Here is a 16,285-nt window from a genome sequence, read left to right as displayed (position 1 = left end):
AAACCCACTAGATCCACAACCATAAGCGTCAGTGCAAAATAAACCATGAGAAACATTAAAACCATCTTGTACCACCATTTTGGACACATGAAATCCTTCAAAAACGTGATCAGCATTTTAGCTCCTTCACCGCAATTCCTTTTGTGTTCAGCTATTTATTCAGCTTACACCAGAATACATGTATGTCCCCCATCATATTTCATCCCCATCAACAACACAAATACAATTACCTCATCTTCCAACTACCGGCAACCATATCAAAAACCACTCCGTGTCTACAAACCACTATCCTTTACGCAAGAATATCTTCCAACTACCGGCAACCATATCAAAACCCACTCCGTGTCTACAAACCACTATCCTTTACGCAAGAATGTGTGCTGGCAAAACTAGGTCCAGTAACCTTTTCTTTTATCTGGCTATTAACCAGTGGCCGCATATGCTGAAATAAATACACTAAAAAAGGGAAATGTGATAACCCGGATTCGAACCATGGACTCATGTGCCATTAAACCGTTGCGACAAAGACATACCTATTTTGCTTGACATTCAGTCATGACATGATTTTTGAATTTTTCCAAACATACAACTTGTTTCCTCATACACGAAATTTGAGTGAACGAAACATCAAATAGAAGCTCAGTGTACTCATAATTGAGTATAGGGATGAAAATAAGGGTGAAAGTAGATAAGTTTAATGGAATTGCATATAAACAAAATATCTAAGAAAACCATAATTTTCACGCTTTAATCAAATCAATTCTAATATTGCATAATTTACACGGCAAGTCAAAAAACTATCGAAATGGTATTTCTAAAAAAGAAAAATGACAGAATAATCAAAAAATGCTTTTTCGCAGCTGTAGAGATGCATCAATAACTTAAAATAAAATAAAAACTATAGGGTCACTGAATATAATAACAATATATGCGATAAATTAGATTTATAAAACGAGCCGTTTAAATTATTTAGCAAACAGTGTTTTAGATTGGCTTTTAGCTAATTCAAAGCAAATCACGTGTTTTAAAAAATTATTCCCAATTCCAAACGAATATGCACAGAAGCTAGAAATACTAGATTAGATGGCAACAAAAGGTTGTCCACAAAATAAAACGCAGAGTAGCTGCATACCCAGTAAAAACAAGAACACATGACAGATCCAAAGTCATTGCAAGCAAATTACATCCCAAAAACTAAAATTAAGATAGCAGTATATTTCTCTCACCGCAATTAATCAAACTAGGAATAAAGTACTCCCCTAGCAACTAAATCAATTCAATAACAAAACACTATCAGCAGCCACCCATCTAAACAGCACCAAAAGCAGCATCCTCCTTAGGCACGCTCACCACGGATCCTCCTTGCCAACTGGATGTCCTTGGGCATAATAGTAACTCGCTTGGCATGGATAGCGCACAAGTTAGTGTCCTCAAAGAGACCAACAAGATATGCCTCAGCAGCCTCTTGCAATGCAAGCACAGCATGACTCTGGAAACGAAGGTCAGTCTGCGACAAATACCAAATTATTAGAAACCACAACCTTGACTACACTGATCATGAACACAGAAACACAATATCTCACAACAGTAATTACACATTACCTTGAAGTCCTGAGCAATTTCACGAACCAACCTCTGGAATGGGAGCTTCCTGATCAAGAGCTCGGTACTCTTCTGGTACTTCCTAATCTCACTGTTTTAAAATACCAATCCAAATAACAAATTATTAGAAACCAAACCAATTCAATTCAATTCAATTCAATAGAAACAAATTAAAATCAAAACAGAACAGAACACATTGAATTACAACCCTGAAAGAAAATTTTCAACAGAAACTCACCGAAGAGCAACAGTTCCTGGGCGATAACGATGTGGCTTCTTAACTCCACCAGTAGTTGGTGCAGACTTGCGTGCAGCCTAAAGGTAAGGAAAAAAAAAACAAGAAATCGTTAAAATAAGATTCAACAGTCATAATACAGATTAAAATCAATGTGTTTATAATGATAAGCAACTAAAATCAAACCTTGGTTGCAAGTTGCTTCCTTGGTGCCTTTCCACCGGTTGACTTACGAGCTGTTTGCTTGGTACGTGCCATCTACATAAACCCAGATAAGATAATCAGAACAATTTCCCATAAGATCATAGCTTAACCTAATAACTAAGACCTAATCTTCGACAATTAACAATTACAAGAAGCAAATTAACCTAAAAATAAGATAAATTAGCCTAACAGAGCTTCAATTGCTTCTTCTCTTTCCTAAAACGTGGATGAATGTAACAATCACAATACAAATTTTTTTGTTTTATCTTCTCCTTAATCAAACATGAATATATGAAAACAGAAACAAATTTTGCTAAAAGATATTAAACAATAGTATTTATTAATCCTAATATAAAATGCAACATAATAAACATTCGAATTAGAAACGAAGAAAAACATGAAACCAAATACATACAGCGAATTCGTAAACCCTAATTTCGTAAATCGGAGATGAAAAATTGAAACGAAATCAAAATAAGCTTGAATTCATACGAAAAATAGAAGCGAAAAACCAAAAGCACAGAAGCTATAAACCGTAATTTACTATAAATTTGAAGAAAAAAACGAACCTTGAAATTTTTGCTTTTTTCTTCTCTTCAGAAACTCGTTAGCTGAAATTTGGAGAAAAGAATATGAAACTTTGATTTGAAAGGCGAAAAGGTGAAGGCGTATATATATAGCGTGTCGGTCAGAGATCCAACGGATACGAGACACTATCCGTGTGCTTTCTCAGTTACGAACTAACGGTACGTATTGTTTCTATTAATGGGGGCAACACTGGACAAGACCATAAACAACGATTTTTGGGTTATACCGTTATAGTGTTTCTAGAAAATGTCCTTTCATAGTTCATTGACTTCATTCAATTTAGTTTCCCATATGATAAATCATTCACATATTCACTTCCCACATGGTTCTTATTAGACATGCGAAAGTTCAAATCAACACATACATCGTGGACATTTTAAATAATGTGGTGCTCATTATTATACTACTGTGTAAAATTTGAATGTTAGTTTCTACTATTCAATTGTTAGGACCAACAAAGAGCATTTGAAATTTACTTGGAAATTGCACACTCGAAAACAAAGGTGTTGTTTTAACGTGACATTTACATTTGGAAGAATGTTCTCGAAGATCGTCAAAGTAGTGCTCGAAAAGGTGACATGTTTAATGGTATTCCAAGTATCTAAGTATGTGTGTATTTTCACGTCCACATGTGCAACAATCCTGCGTTATTTTTTTTTTTTGACAAAACAATCTTGCGTTCATGTGATGCTACATTTTGTAGCTTCCTTATTTTTACGGCAAAATTGTGTAAGGATGCGATAATATAGCTTTCAATGCAGATCCACACAATGCATAAATCATTCACACATTCAAATAACTTCATTATCAGAAGGGTGTAAGAGAAGTTTAGGAGTTGGTTACAACAAATACAAATAAGCCTAAAAGCCATAAAGAGTTTCAATTCAAAGGCAAGGGCAAACATGTAAAATAAGGTTTTAAGTAGTTAGAAAGACATATGCCATACATGATTTTGCTATAAACAGGTGATTGGCTCTTCAAGTTAAAGAGTTATTTTGTTTTGTAAATTTATCTACTAGAGAACACATTCGTTGACAAAATATATTATTGGTTGTTGTATGAACGATGTATATAACTCAATCTTTTTTTGTTACTTTAAGTAAGTTTGAATACCATTTTTCTTATCACCTCTATGCATTTTTCATAATTAGTACTAATATTCTTATATCTTTACAATTTTATTCCACTTTGCACGTTTCTTGCATTTCAAACACAAACTTGAGACAATAAACATATCCATTATGGATCTAATAAGATTAATCTTGGAGTTCAATTGTTGGAGTAATATTTTCCTTGTCAACAAATTGGCACATCCAATCGGACAAGCACCTTCAACTCAAATTCAGAGAGTAAATTTTCTTACTATGCATTCTCCATGGGAAGCTACAAATGTGTTTCACAACCAATCATAACATAACTTGCATACAAATTTTTTGGTACACAGAATTAGTATGTCTTGCACATAATTTTTATGCAAACGAGACATCCACCAGAGGTTCATTTACCCAGAGTTGAGTACATTATACATCTTATACGTATCCAAATGAAACATCCATTAAAGGCTGCATGTACCTAGAGTTGGGTCTGGGCATCGTATTGAACCCTCAATAATTGATAAAGGGTAACACAAAATATTGCATTTCAGTTAATTCATGCGTACATAATATTTATAGCATAGCATAATAGACACGGAATGGGCATGTCAACAAACTACATTGAGAAGTATTTTAGAATAGTTAGAACAAACAAAAGTGTTTAATCCCAATTAAGACGGTACCCTTTTTTATATAAAAAGTTTTATTTAAGAGATATCCGATTAAATAATTAAGACGGTACCCTTTTTTATATAAAAAGTTTTATTTAAGAGATATCCGATTAAATAATTATGAAAAAAAACCCATTTAAATATTACGAAAACATTTTAAGATTAATATTTCTGAAGAGTGTCCACATGAGTTCGTTGAGGTGTCTACACAGGTTCGAAGACACTCTTTTATATTCTGTCGAGAGTTCAGATTGCTCCACCTAAGTAGAACGAAAAGAAGGAATTGGAAATTAAAAAAAAAACGGGGGAGCCAAAAGTGAAATCAGCGTGTTTCTGAAGCGAAATTAGTACTAGTATTTCTGAAGAGTGTCGCTACAACACAGAGCAAATCCGCGTGTTTTAAGAAAGTAGCTAATTCACAATTCTGAATGTATGCACAAAAGCTAGAAATACTAGATTAGATTGCAACAATTAGTTGTCCATTACAATCCAAAGGTGGCTGCATACCCAAAATAAACGAGAAACATATAAAAGATCCAAAGTCATTGCAAGCAAATTACATCCCAAAAACTAAAATTCAGATAGCAGTATATTCCTATCACCACAATTAATCAAACTACGAATGAACGGTAATATTCCCTATAAAACTAAATCATTTCCAATAACAAAACACTATCAGCAGCCACCCATCTAAACAGCACCCAACACGGCATCCTCCTTAAGCGCGCTCACCACGGATCCTCCTTGCCAACTGGATGTCCTTGGGCATAATAGTAACTCGCTTGGCATGGATAGCACACAAGTTAGTGTCCTCAAACAGACCAACAAGATATGCCTCAGCAGCCTCTTGCAATGCAAGCACAGCATGACTCTGGAAACGAAGGTCAGTCTGCAACAACAAGAACCAAAATTATCAGAAACAACCAAATCTGTCATCTAAACTGATTATGAAAACAAAAGCACAAGTTCTCATAACAGCAACTGCACATTACCTTGAAGTCTTGAGCAATTTCACGAACCAACCTCTGGAAGGGGAGCTTCCTGATCAAGAGCTCAGTACTCTTCTGATACTTCCTAATCTCACTGTTTAAAACAACAATTCATATAACAAACTATTAGAAAACCCAACACAATTACTTCAAACAAAAACAGAACACATTGAATCATAACCCAATACAATCACTTCATATTAAAACAGAGCATACTAAATCATAACCTTAAAGAAAATTTCAACAGAAACTCACCGAAGAGCAACAGTTCCGGGGCGGTAACGATGTGGTTTCTTAACTCCACCAGTAGTGGGAGCAGACTTACGTGCAGCCTAAAGGAAACAGAAACAACCAAAACAATTAACCAAACATTCAATCACCATAATGCAAATAACAATCAATGATTATGAATATGATGATTCAAAAACTCACCTTGGTTGCAAGTTGCTTCCTAGGTGCCTTTCCACCAGTAGACTTACGAGCAGTTTGCTTGGTACGTGCCATCTACATAAACACAATCAACAACAGCTTTTAGATTATGAGTAAGCAGAAAAACAAAACACAAACTCTTAATCCTCTAAAATCAGAACATTTGTTTCCTAAATTCATTGCTTATCCTAATCTCCATTAACTAACAATCACAATAAGCAAATTAACCTATCATAATTTTAATTGATAGTTCTCTTTCCTATAACATGGATGAATATAAGAAACCAAAACAACACAAGATCAACGAAACAAATCATCTTATTTTTCGAATGTATGCAATTACAAGAAAATTATCGAAACCTAAACTAGAAATAATTGAACAATAGCATAAACTGGAGAACAAAATTCGAACAATAGCAGAAATAATTTGATTATTGCTAAGTTCCACGTGAATTATCGAAACCTAAAGACATAATTGAACAATAGCTGAAATTGAATCAGAAAACGAACAATGAAACCAAATTCGTAAACCCTAATTCCATAAATTGAAGAAAAAAAATCGAAACTCAACCTAAGAACAATTCAAATTGATACGAAAAACAAAGCTCGGAACGAAATAAGCTATAAACCCTAATTTCCTAAAAAATTTGAAGAAAAGAAAAGAAAAGAAAACGAACCTGGAAATTTTTGCTTTCTTCTTCTTCTCTTCAGGAAACTCGTTAGCTGAAACTTTCTAAACTTTGAAAGGGGAATACGTGAAGGCGTATATATATAGCGTGTTGGTAAGAGATCCAACGGTTACCAGATACTATCCGTGTGCTTTCTCTGTTAGGATCTGACGGTTTGTTATGTGGCGAGTTGTGTTTTCTCGGTTTGAATGAACGGTTAAGATTCGATCTGAGCAAGAGTTGCGGATCGTGAAATCTAGTTGTTTAGTTCCTATTGGTTGTTTTTACGCGGTACGGATCAAATAACTTTTTTATTCGCCCTTAATACCTTTTTCTTACCATATATGTATAATTAGATATTTTGGAAAGAAAAATAATAATAATTAGACATTTTACTTTCAAAAAATAATTAGATATTTTTTTAAAAAACGTTGAAGACATTTTGATTACCAAGTGTGTGTTTGTTTTCACGCTGGATGCCCATCAAACACGCGTTTTTCCAAACTCTCTGAATTGGAGCTTCTCTATTTTCACGTTGGGACTGCCTCAAGACGCCTAATTAAAGGTTACAACGTGGTGGAAAACAAATGCCAAGTATCAAAATTGCTTTTTTATAATTCATTACAAATGCATGCATAATGAGTCTCCGTGAAGGGTTCATTATGTGCATTATTCACGTAACTTGAATGAGTATGACTGACTTAAGGTTGGTGTGAAGGGTTCCCATTTCTTCATTTTCATGGCTACCACCTAGTGGGTTTTGTGTTACCGAAATCTTATGTACTTGAATAATGAAAACTTGTCCATCACTAGCATCACCTCCAACATCCAAAGTATGGTTGAAACATTCTCTAATTGTTTTCCTTCAATCTCGAATGGCGCATCCATTGAGAGACTTATTGAATGTAACGATAACATCATTTAAGTGTCATCCTCAATGTAAATAGGAGTTGTCTTGGCTTCCTTATTAGAGCTAGTTACGGTGGTGTGTTAAGAAGAATGCATATTTTTATTTATTTGGCTTTTTTGGCTAATTTCAAGATTCTTCTAACATCTTTATGGTTAACTTATTCGTTGTTTATCAAGAATGTTGTTGGCTAACGAGATGGATATCGCTGAGCTAGTTTGTTTGCTTGGACTCGTTAGATTGTATTAACCTCGTTTGTGGTCCCCCCATGTCGTTCCACATCTATGCAGTTTTGATTCAAGACATCAAAGATTTAATTAAACAAAGTAATATCACAATTTGCCACACTCTTTGTGAGAGGAACCAATGCGCAAATTTTATGACTAAGCTTGGAGACTCATTGGACCTCCTTCATAATGTTACCTCGACGGATGATCCTATGAACATCCTAAGATTTGCACAGCTGAAACTTTCTTTTCCAAGACTAGTCTTTATTCTATGTATTTTCCCTTTCGTTTTGTTTGTTTTGTTTGGCACAATAACAAACAAAAATATATAAAAAAAAATTATAACTTTTGCTGATAAATAATTAAAGATATTTAAAAACAAAATTGTGCATTGAGATAAGTGAAACAATCAACTAGATCATTCATTGTGGATGGAACAAAGGGAGTATCTCAATAAGAGATCGTAGTTAAAGGTTTAAGTAAATATCGCCGGAGTTTGGGCTTTGTGTGACAGTTATACATGTAATCAATCACATTTATTAAAACATGTGCAAAAAGGATGTTGACAAGTTGAGTTGGGTCAATTTAGGTCAAACATATTATCTGACTCAATCGGTTTGAGTTCAGTAACCTAACAATGAGCGAGTTGGTTTTGGTTGGATCAACATGTCATTAGATTTTTTTCTTTAAAAAGGCAAAAATATCTACAATTAAATTATATTATATTTCATGAAAATTCCAACATTTAGATAATATGGATTTTTTTAGCATCAAAAAATTCATATTTAATTCATGTTTTGTTAAAAAATTCTAAATTTTTTTGAAGAGATTGTCACAATATTCTACCATTTTCTGAAAAAATTCATTAAAAAATATGAAAGTTAGACATGAGTTGATTAAAATGTGAACCCCAAAATATTATTATAGTTCAAGAAATAATCCATTCCATGTATGGATAACATGCAAGGGAAAAGCAGTTCATTTGCCACCAAAATGGATCTCATGATAATATGGATTTTTTTAGCATCAAAAACATAAAAATTCATATTTAATTTATGTTTTGTTAAAAAATTCTAAATTTTTTTGAAGAGATTGTCGCAATATTCTACCATTTTCTGAAAAATTTCATTAAAAAATATAAAAGTTAGACATGAGTTGATTAAAATGTGAACCCCAAAAATATTATTATAGTTCAAGAGATAATCCATTCCATGTATGGATAACATGCAAGGGAATAGCAGTTCATTTGCCACCAAAATGGATCTCATGAAAGCTTGTAATTGTCTATGATGGTCTTTTATCAATAATGTTTTGTTTGAAATTAGCATTCCGTACATACATGGGATCTCATGAAGCAGATTAGGATCGTCGTTGGGTGTATCTACGTGCAGGTAGAATGTGCTTACTTTAACTCCTAAGGAGAACAAAAAAAAAAATCAACGCCTTCAAAGAGGGTTTCATTTGAGGTGACGATGTTGACGATAGAAAGTGTCATTTTTTTTAATGATGAATATTAATTGCCGGTTGTTAATTTTTTTTTTCGTATTTGTTCGAGTTTAAATTCAAGATCTTCAACTTTTTATCCCTTAACTCAAACTCGTTAAACTCATTAAATGAAATACCTTGATGTTGCCAAAACAAGCTAGTTGGTTTAGCTATATGGAATTTCTCCATCATAAACAGGGCATGCTTAATGAAGCTGAGTTGGAGTCTAAGGAAGCTAGTTTTTTGTGTTAAATATGGCAACCAAGGGAGGGGATTCATCCATTCATTAGACCAACTTTTAATTTCATGTTCAAACGCTTTTGTTTGGAAGAGTATTGCCAGATCTTGGAAGCTATCGAGTATAGATAGCTTCTTATATGATATTTAAATGTTAATGTTAATAATTATCACATCATCTTTCAATAGTTATCACGTCATCTTTCAACACCTTCGTTCCTTTTTGCATCCTCTCTTTTGAGTGTTTCACCGTTGCTTTTTTTTCCTTTCAAGTTTGACTTCTTGGTTTCTTGTACGAGGTAATTTTGTCGTATCAACACTATTCATTTAAAAAAAAAATCGTCTCGTGTGGATCAAACTATGAAAAATAATATGGGATAATAGATTTTTTATACTAGTAAAGTCATCTATAAACTATGAAATTTAATGTGCTTTTGATTTTTTACTGAAAGATGAAGCAGATGCAGCACAAAGGAGCAAAGTTAAGATATGAAAAAGATTGGATTCATTTGTGATGGTGGAATAATTTCGTATGCACCATCAAACTGTTTCGTGACAAATTATCTTCTATAGAATCATTTTTCCTCAGTTTACCTTTATAATACTCAACTTTTTTGTTGTGCAAGAGAGAGTACCTGGATGGGTGCAACGCCAGGGAAGAATAATTGCCATGTATGAGAAAGAACTGTATGTATTTTTAACATTAAAATTTCATCTGAATCTTTAATGAGAATCTTTAATGAGAAAGAACTGTATGTATTTTTAACATTCAAATTTCATCTGAATCTTTAATATTTAGATTACGATTTAATTCTCATCTCCACAATTAAACTCCTCTCGCTTAATATATATCCGCAATCTAGAATAACGACAAAGAAACTTGTAACGACGTATTATAGGATATAGACAAGCTTATCAATATGTAACAGAAGAGATTGTTTATAAACAACATATCTGCACACATACATAAAAATAAGAGTAACTAATGTAAATGCAAGTGTCTCTTGCTGGTTAAATTCATTAAGTTCAGGCTGTCAAGTGTATTACGTAAAGCTATAAGAATTATTACTCGTTTCTGAGGGGACTGAATATAATCGCGGAAGTTCCTAGGGTCCAAATTAATCATCAATAGATGCAGGTGAATAGTAATCTACATCACAAGGAAAGCTAAGGCAACGGCAAGTCAGTCCCATTTATTTTTAATCAGAAATACACATTTTAACCTTTTCTTTCACACGAAAAGATGCAGATAAAACTGCTTCACTAAGAAACTCATGAAGATTAAACACATGAACAACACAAGCAGTAAATCACTGTTCAGCTTCAGCAGCCTTGGGTGGACCCTTCCATTTAAAGTTGTCTGCATACAACTTAACCTGCAACCACGAGCAAAACGATTATTATTAGAAGGGCGCAAAGCAGGCACAATGAAGTGGTGAAAGGAACTAATGCCACTATCATTTAAATTACTAAAATCACAATGAAAACGGTGAGTGATGTTCAAACCTTCAGCAACGGTGTGTGATGCTTCTTGACCTGAAACAAGATCAACCATTTGTTAATAAAGAACACAACAACAACAATAACAATAACCACGGTTAGCATATCATGGATAATCTATTAGAAAAGGTTTCAATATATTGTCTATTTCATAATTTTGTTTTCAAATTTAATTAGAATTAAGTGTCTTCTACTGCATCTTATCACAACAAATCAATCAGTTTCAGAGTCTTCAGCTTCTGTTCTTTCTTTCCTTTTGCACCTAAATCCTTATAATTTCAACACAGTATCAATGCATTACCATCCTTCATGCATCATATAATGGGTTGTTACTTGTTAGTAATCACTTCAGTGTCTAACCTTCACTGGCACCTCCTCCATGGTCTGCCTTGTCTTTATTTGAATGCAAACCAACCCCCAACTTATGTTCTAGATGCAGCTTGAACTTACAAACAAGTTCTAGGCCTGGATGCAGTCTAGTTGTCTAGACCCATTTCAGGCCATGTCTATCGCCCCGCCTGTTTCTATTCCAAATGCAATCTAGTCATATCTGCTCCAGATGCAGTCTGACTCCATCTCATGCACAAAACTATATACACAGACTTATCAAGTGGGCTTTTCTGCTGATCAGCCTAACGCTTGAAAGTTGGAAAAAAATTAAATGACTGACAAGCACCAAAGTCTGAGAAACAAAGTCTGCTGATTCTTGAAAATTAGATTGCTGAGACAATGGTGAAACTTTGTACCCTCATTCTATAGATTGTGATTTCAAGTTAAGGCAAATTCTAACATGCACAAGTGCAATAAGTGTTGTATCATGCACAATATATATTTACCATCAGATCAAAGAAATCCATCATATTTAATATTACACTCTCAACAATGAATCTTTTTATCTCTCTTCCTATCCTACCAGAGTTTTTTTTTATCTCTGACATCCACTTTACCTCCCCAGTCAAACTTCCTTTCTCACTTCAATGGGTTCTGTTAAAGCGGGATTTTTTTTTTCTGAGACGGATCTGTGGCAAGGTTGGGCTTAATCACTTTTTGGAATCAACAGAAGGTATAGAAGAAAGAAAAACTTAAAGGGTTCCATTAATTTTGGAAAGAAGCTTGTGACAGGGATAAAGTTAACAACTTTGAATCTTGACACTGGAAGTTGCTTAAGATTTGGCAAGAACGTGGCTTATTGATGGTTCAAGATTAAAAGATAAAAATTTTGAGACAACCGTGTGAGTTCCCCAGGCCAAGTTTTCAATTTCTGAATTTTGTTTTAACTTTTAAAGTTGTTTAATGTAATCAAGTCTCACAACTTTCAGTCAATAGGTTTGAAATTTTGTTTTTCAAGGTGTAAATTGTGAGAAAAACACCATTTTAATTTCTGTTGAAGTTCTTGTTGAGGATGAATTGAAGGGTCTTCTTCATCCAACCACCACCACTATCCACCATTCTTTCTAATTAAAACCACCATCAACAACCACTCAAGTTCAAATTTGCAACGTATGATCAAATAATCATAAAATTAACAAAAAAAATTAATAGGTTGCATAAACCAAACACAAAGCCAATTTGCATCAATTCAGATGGTTTCATAAATTGGAAATCTTTGAGTGGCTTAAGAGTCTAAGGACCTGCAGCCACCCATGGATGACTAAAGACACCGAGCAACTGTTGGCATCTTTTTTCCAGGAACAAAATCATATAAAAATTAAAAAATACACCAACCGGTTAAACCAGTTAACAAGTCATGGGTTGAATTTTTTTTGAAGGTGTGGCAGTGTATACAGGCTTGTGCTAAAAATCGAGTGTCTGCGTGTTTGTATTTAGCATTTCTGTCTTTTATATTACTAGCATAGCATTGACATGAGAAAGTTATAAGGTCTCAAGCTTAAATTATCATCCCAGGCATTCTCTAACCTCAGCTTTTGTTTCATATGCACTCTAGTCTCATCCTAGTCCTAGTCTCCTAGATGCAGATGAGCTAAGTCTTTGTCCAACACATGTTCTACCTTGTCGTTATTTGAATGCAAACCAACTCCCAACTAATGTCCTAGTCCTGGATGTAGTTTAAACCCATCTCAGGTCAAGTCTATCCCTCGTCTGTTTCTATTCCAGATTCCAGATGCAATCTGGCCATATCTGTTACAGATGCAGTCTGGCTTCATCTCATGCACAAAATAATATATATAGACTTATAAATTGAACTTTTTTGTTTAGCAGCCTAATACTTGAAATTTTAAACGAATTTAAATGACTAACAAGCACAGTTCAATGATAAACTCTTCATATCATTTGAGAAACAAGATGTGCTGATTCTTGTCAGTTAGATTGCTCAGACAATATTGAAACCCTCATTCTATGGATTGTGATTTTAAGTTAATATCCTAGTCGAGACATGAGCAAGAGAAGGCGAACCAATCCATATGATAATGGTTTACTTTAATAAGCACAGGAATGAAATTATCAATCATAAGTAGAGCACTTTGGAGGCTTAGAAAAACATAAAGTTTTAAGCGACTAATATTTGAATAGCAAAAACATACCACGTATTCCCAACCATGTCTCTCTGCAAATTCCTTGGCCGCCTCTTCAGTATCAAAATCCAACGCAGAATCACCAACATGAGAATATGGGTCCCCGGTGGATGTCCACCCCATCAGTGGATTTTCCCACCTATAGACATATTAGTCACAATAACTATTAATTGAACCATTATTAGTTATTACAAATTTAACAATAAGAGCAGGAAAAGAATCAAAGTATAAATTCAGGATATTATACTGAAACAGCTAGCAACTCCATAAACTACTTAGAGATGCCCAGGAAGAATCGTAACATATGTAAAATAACATAGCGATTACTCGAAAATTTCCACATGTGCAGGAAATGTAATGTCAATGATAGCATAAGCTCCGCTTTTACGAATGAATTTCGATAAGAAATTTGTCAAAGCACGGGATATATGGACAACAGGAAAATGCATCTCCAATTGTTTCTCTCAAGTTTTCTTAAGTTTCAAATCTCAACCTTTACTCAACTCTTCTCCATTATTATAAATTTCAAAACTCTTCGCCCATTATATTTCAATGATCTATATTCCACATTATTTCCTCGTGTTTTTCCCACATGAGAGAATCCTAATCCAGACAACAGATATCTAGTGAAGACACTAATAATAAATAATTTGAGTTCTAAATCTAAAACTAATAAAACATCTAAACAAGCAGTGAGAGAAAAATGATAAACAGAGAATTTACTTCTGGGTTGATAAGAAGTTGATCCTCCATCTTCCAACATTCCCAGATCCTTGTTGAGTAGCAGTTCTAGCAGGTGAGTAAATCAAAACCTGCCATCACATTGCAAGTATAAGCTAAACGCGTAATTGAATTTCAATCATTAGCAAGAGTTTAAGGGTCAATTATTTGTTTGTCTTTAGATGAAGTGATAAACACCACCTAAAACTCATTAAATAGGATCTAATTATGCATCAATTATTTTGCAAAATTTCAACAAAACAAGGCTTCAATTGAATCTATCTAAGCTAAAACAATTATGCTACATATAAGAAGCAATAATTCAATTCTACCCATGATAATGAAACAAATATAAGAGGCATAATACCCTTCTGCGAAGGTGTTCTTGTGGGATTCCAGAAACCAAACCGATCTCGCCGGGTTTGGACTCGACCAATGCGTCGGTGGAGAACCGGCGGGTGAGGGTGGCGCGTAGGGAACCACCGCGACTCACCGCGCGTTGCAGGATGTTCGACATCGTTTGATGGGAATTTTGTTCGATTCTGCGGAGGATGCTACCAAAGACAAGATGAACCTCCCGAACCTTTCTCGTTCGTTTTTGTTCCGATAAATTTTTAGCTTGGTCCTTTTACTTTTACATTTTACTAATTTTCCCTTTCTTAATAGTGCTTTTTAAAATTTTAAACGGTAGCAATAATAAATATATTAAACATTATTATAAAATATTTAAATTATTATAACCATAACATAACTCCATCCCATCACAATTATAAATAGGGTCCTGCTAACCAGTGCCCTCAGGACAATGGTTAAGGAATCTCTAAATAGATTTGTCTTGAAAACAAAGATGTTACTTTTGATCAAACAATTATTACACAACTTTTTCATGAAAATTTATTTGTTTTGGATATTTAACCAATGCCCTTGAGACACCGGTAAGTATTCTCCTTATAAATAACATTTTACTTTCTAGGCTCATTGTATAACTAATATATTTGATTATATTAAAAACCGAATATATTAGTTATTCAATAAATTAAAAAAATTATTAAAAAAATTAATTTTTTTTAAAAAAATGTATATTTCTTCATAAAAAGAATTAAAAAAAATATTTTTTGTTTGAATAAAGATCGGAGGGAGTATATTAAAAGAATGTCTTTGTATGGATGAAGGATTGTGTATTGTTAATAGGTTGACAATAAGTAACATAAAAAATATAGGGTTAAATATGTTTTTAGTCCCTATAAAATTGGGATCTTTTAAGTTTAGTCCTTACTTAATTTTAATAGTTCTTTTAGTCCCTAAAAAAAATTCTGCACTAAGTATTAATCCCTCGTCAATTCAAATTTGTTTAATTTATGCTTATACTCTTGAGTTTTTGAACAATTTTTTGCAGATGTGTTAAGAACATTACTAAAAGTTCCTCTGCAAAAAATTGTCGCAAAATTTGATTTCTACGTCCAAATTTTGTTAATTTTATCTTTAACTTTTGCCGTTTTAAAAAATTCATATTTAATTCGTTTCATGTTAAAAAAAATTAAATTTTAGTTAATGAACCTTTCATAGTGTTCTAAACTTGTCTTAAAAAAATCGTTAAAAAATTTAAGAGTTTAAGGATAATTAAACAAAATTTGTTGTAACAGTGACTAAAATTAGAAGTAATTTTTTTTATAGGGACTAAAAAAACCTATTAAAATTGAGTAAAAACTAAATTTAAAAGTTCTCAACTTTATAGGGACCAAAAACATATTTAACCCAAAAATATATAACTAACAATATATGTTATTGATTATAAGGGGGGGTGTATTGGATTGTGATTTCAAAGGATTTTAAAAGATTTTTTTATGATAAAAAAGTTTGGTGGTATTCAATCAAGACTTTTATAAAATCTAAATAAATCTTGTGGTATTCAATCAAGACAATCAAGACTTTTTTTTTAAATACAACAAAATCCGTTGGTATTCAATTGGGATTTCTAGGAACTTATAAAATGTCTCTTGGTATTGAAAATTAGAGAGATTTTAATGGATTCATTTGTGGAATAGATTGTGTGAGACTTTTTAGTTAAAATAGACTCATCCAACAATCTCACACAAACTCTTGAGATTTTGTGATACTCTCCCAGACTCTTTTCTGTTCTGCCATGACAAGTGCATATTTTTTTTTTTTTGCCAAACATGATCCTCGAAATCTTC

General features: G+C 33.3%; 3 protein-coding genes across 4 annotated transcripts; all 3 read right to left on the bottom strand.

The window, feature by feature from the left end:
* Nucleotides 1-1,055: 1,055 nt before the first annotated feature.
* On the bottom strand, nt 1,056-6,554 carry LOC146901185 (histone H3.3). 2 transcript variants are annotated; one of them, XM_085733875.1, is made up of 5 exons: nt 6,490-6,554; nt 2,024-2,095; nt 1,841-1,917; nt 1,603-1,693; nt 1,056-1,507 (listed from the first exon to the last, which is right to left on the bottom strand). In XM_085733875.1, exons 2-5 carry the CDS (start codon nt 2,093-2,095, stop codon nt 1,337-1,339), a joined length of 411 nt encoding a protein of 136 aa, XP_085590001.1. In that variant the 5' UTR covers nt 6,490-6,554; the 3' UTR covers nt 1,056-1,336. The 2 variants fall into 2 exon arrangements, with proteins under 2 accessions (XP_085590001.1, XP_085590000.1); XM_085733874.1 differs by lacking the exon at nt 6,490-6,554 and adding an exon at nt 2,611-2,688.
* LOC146901184 (histone H3.3) lies at nt 4,826-6,554 on the bottom strand. The gene is made up of 5 exons (XM_085733873.1): nt 6,490-6,554; nt 5,816-5,887; nt 5,639-5,715; nt 5,387-5,477; nt 4,826-5,283 (listed from the first exon to the last, which is right to left on the bottom strand). Exons 2-5 carry the CDS (start codon nt 5,885-5,887, stop codon nt 5,113-5,115), a joined length of 411 nt encoding a protein of 136 aa, XP_085589999.1. The 5' UTR covers nt 6,490-6,554; the 3' UTR covers nt 4,826-5,112.
* Nucleotides 6,555-10,319: 3,765 nt separating this feature from the next.
* Nucleotides 10,320-14,660, bottom strand: FRO1 (NADH-ubiquinone oxidoreductase-like protein). Its single transcript, XM_085733871.1, has 5 exons — nt 14,458-14,660; nt 14,094-14,182; nt 13,380-13,509; nt 10,843-10,872; nt 10,320-10,712 (listed from the first exon to the last, which is right to left on the bottom strand). Exons 1-5 carry the CDS (start codon nt 14,605-14,607, stop codon nt 10,647-10,649), a joined length of 465 nt encoding a protein of 154 aa, XP_085589997.1. The 5' UTR covers nt 14,608-14,660; the 3' UTR covers nt 10,320-10,646.
* Between the last annotated feature and the right edge of the window lie 1,625 nt (nt 14,661-16,285).

The sequence above is a fragment of the Medicago sativa genome, chromosome 8, assembly GCF_051527215.1.
Source record: "Medicago sativa cultivar Bolivia chromosome 8, Bolivia_mono, whole genome shotgun sequence".
NCBI lineage: Eukaryota > Viridiplantae > Streptophyta > Magnoliopsida > Fabales > Fabaceae > Medicago > Medicago sativa.
This window is presented reverse-complemented; position numbering and strand designations above follow the sequence as displayed.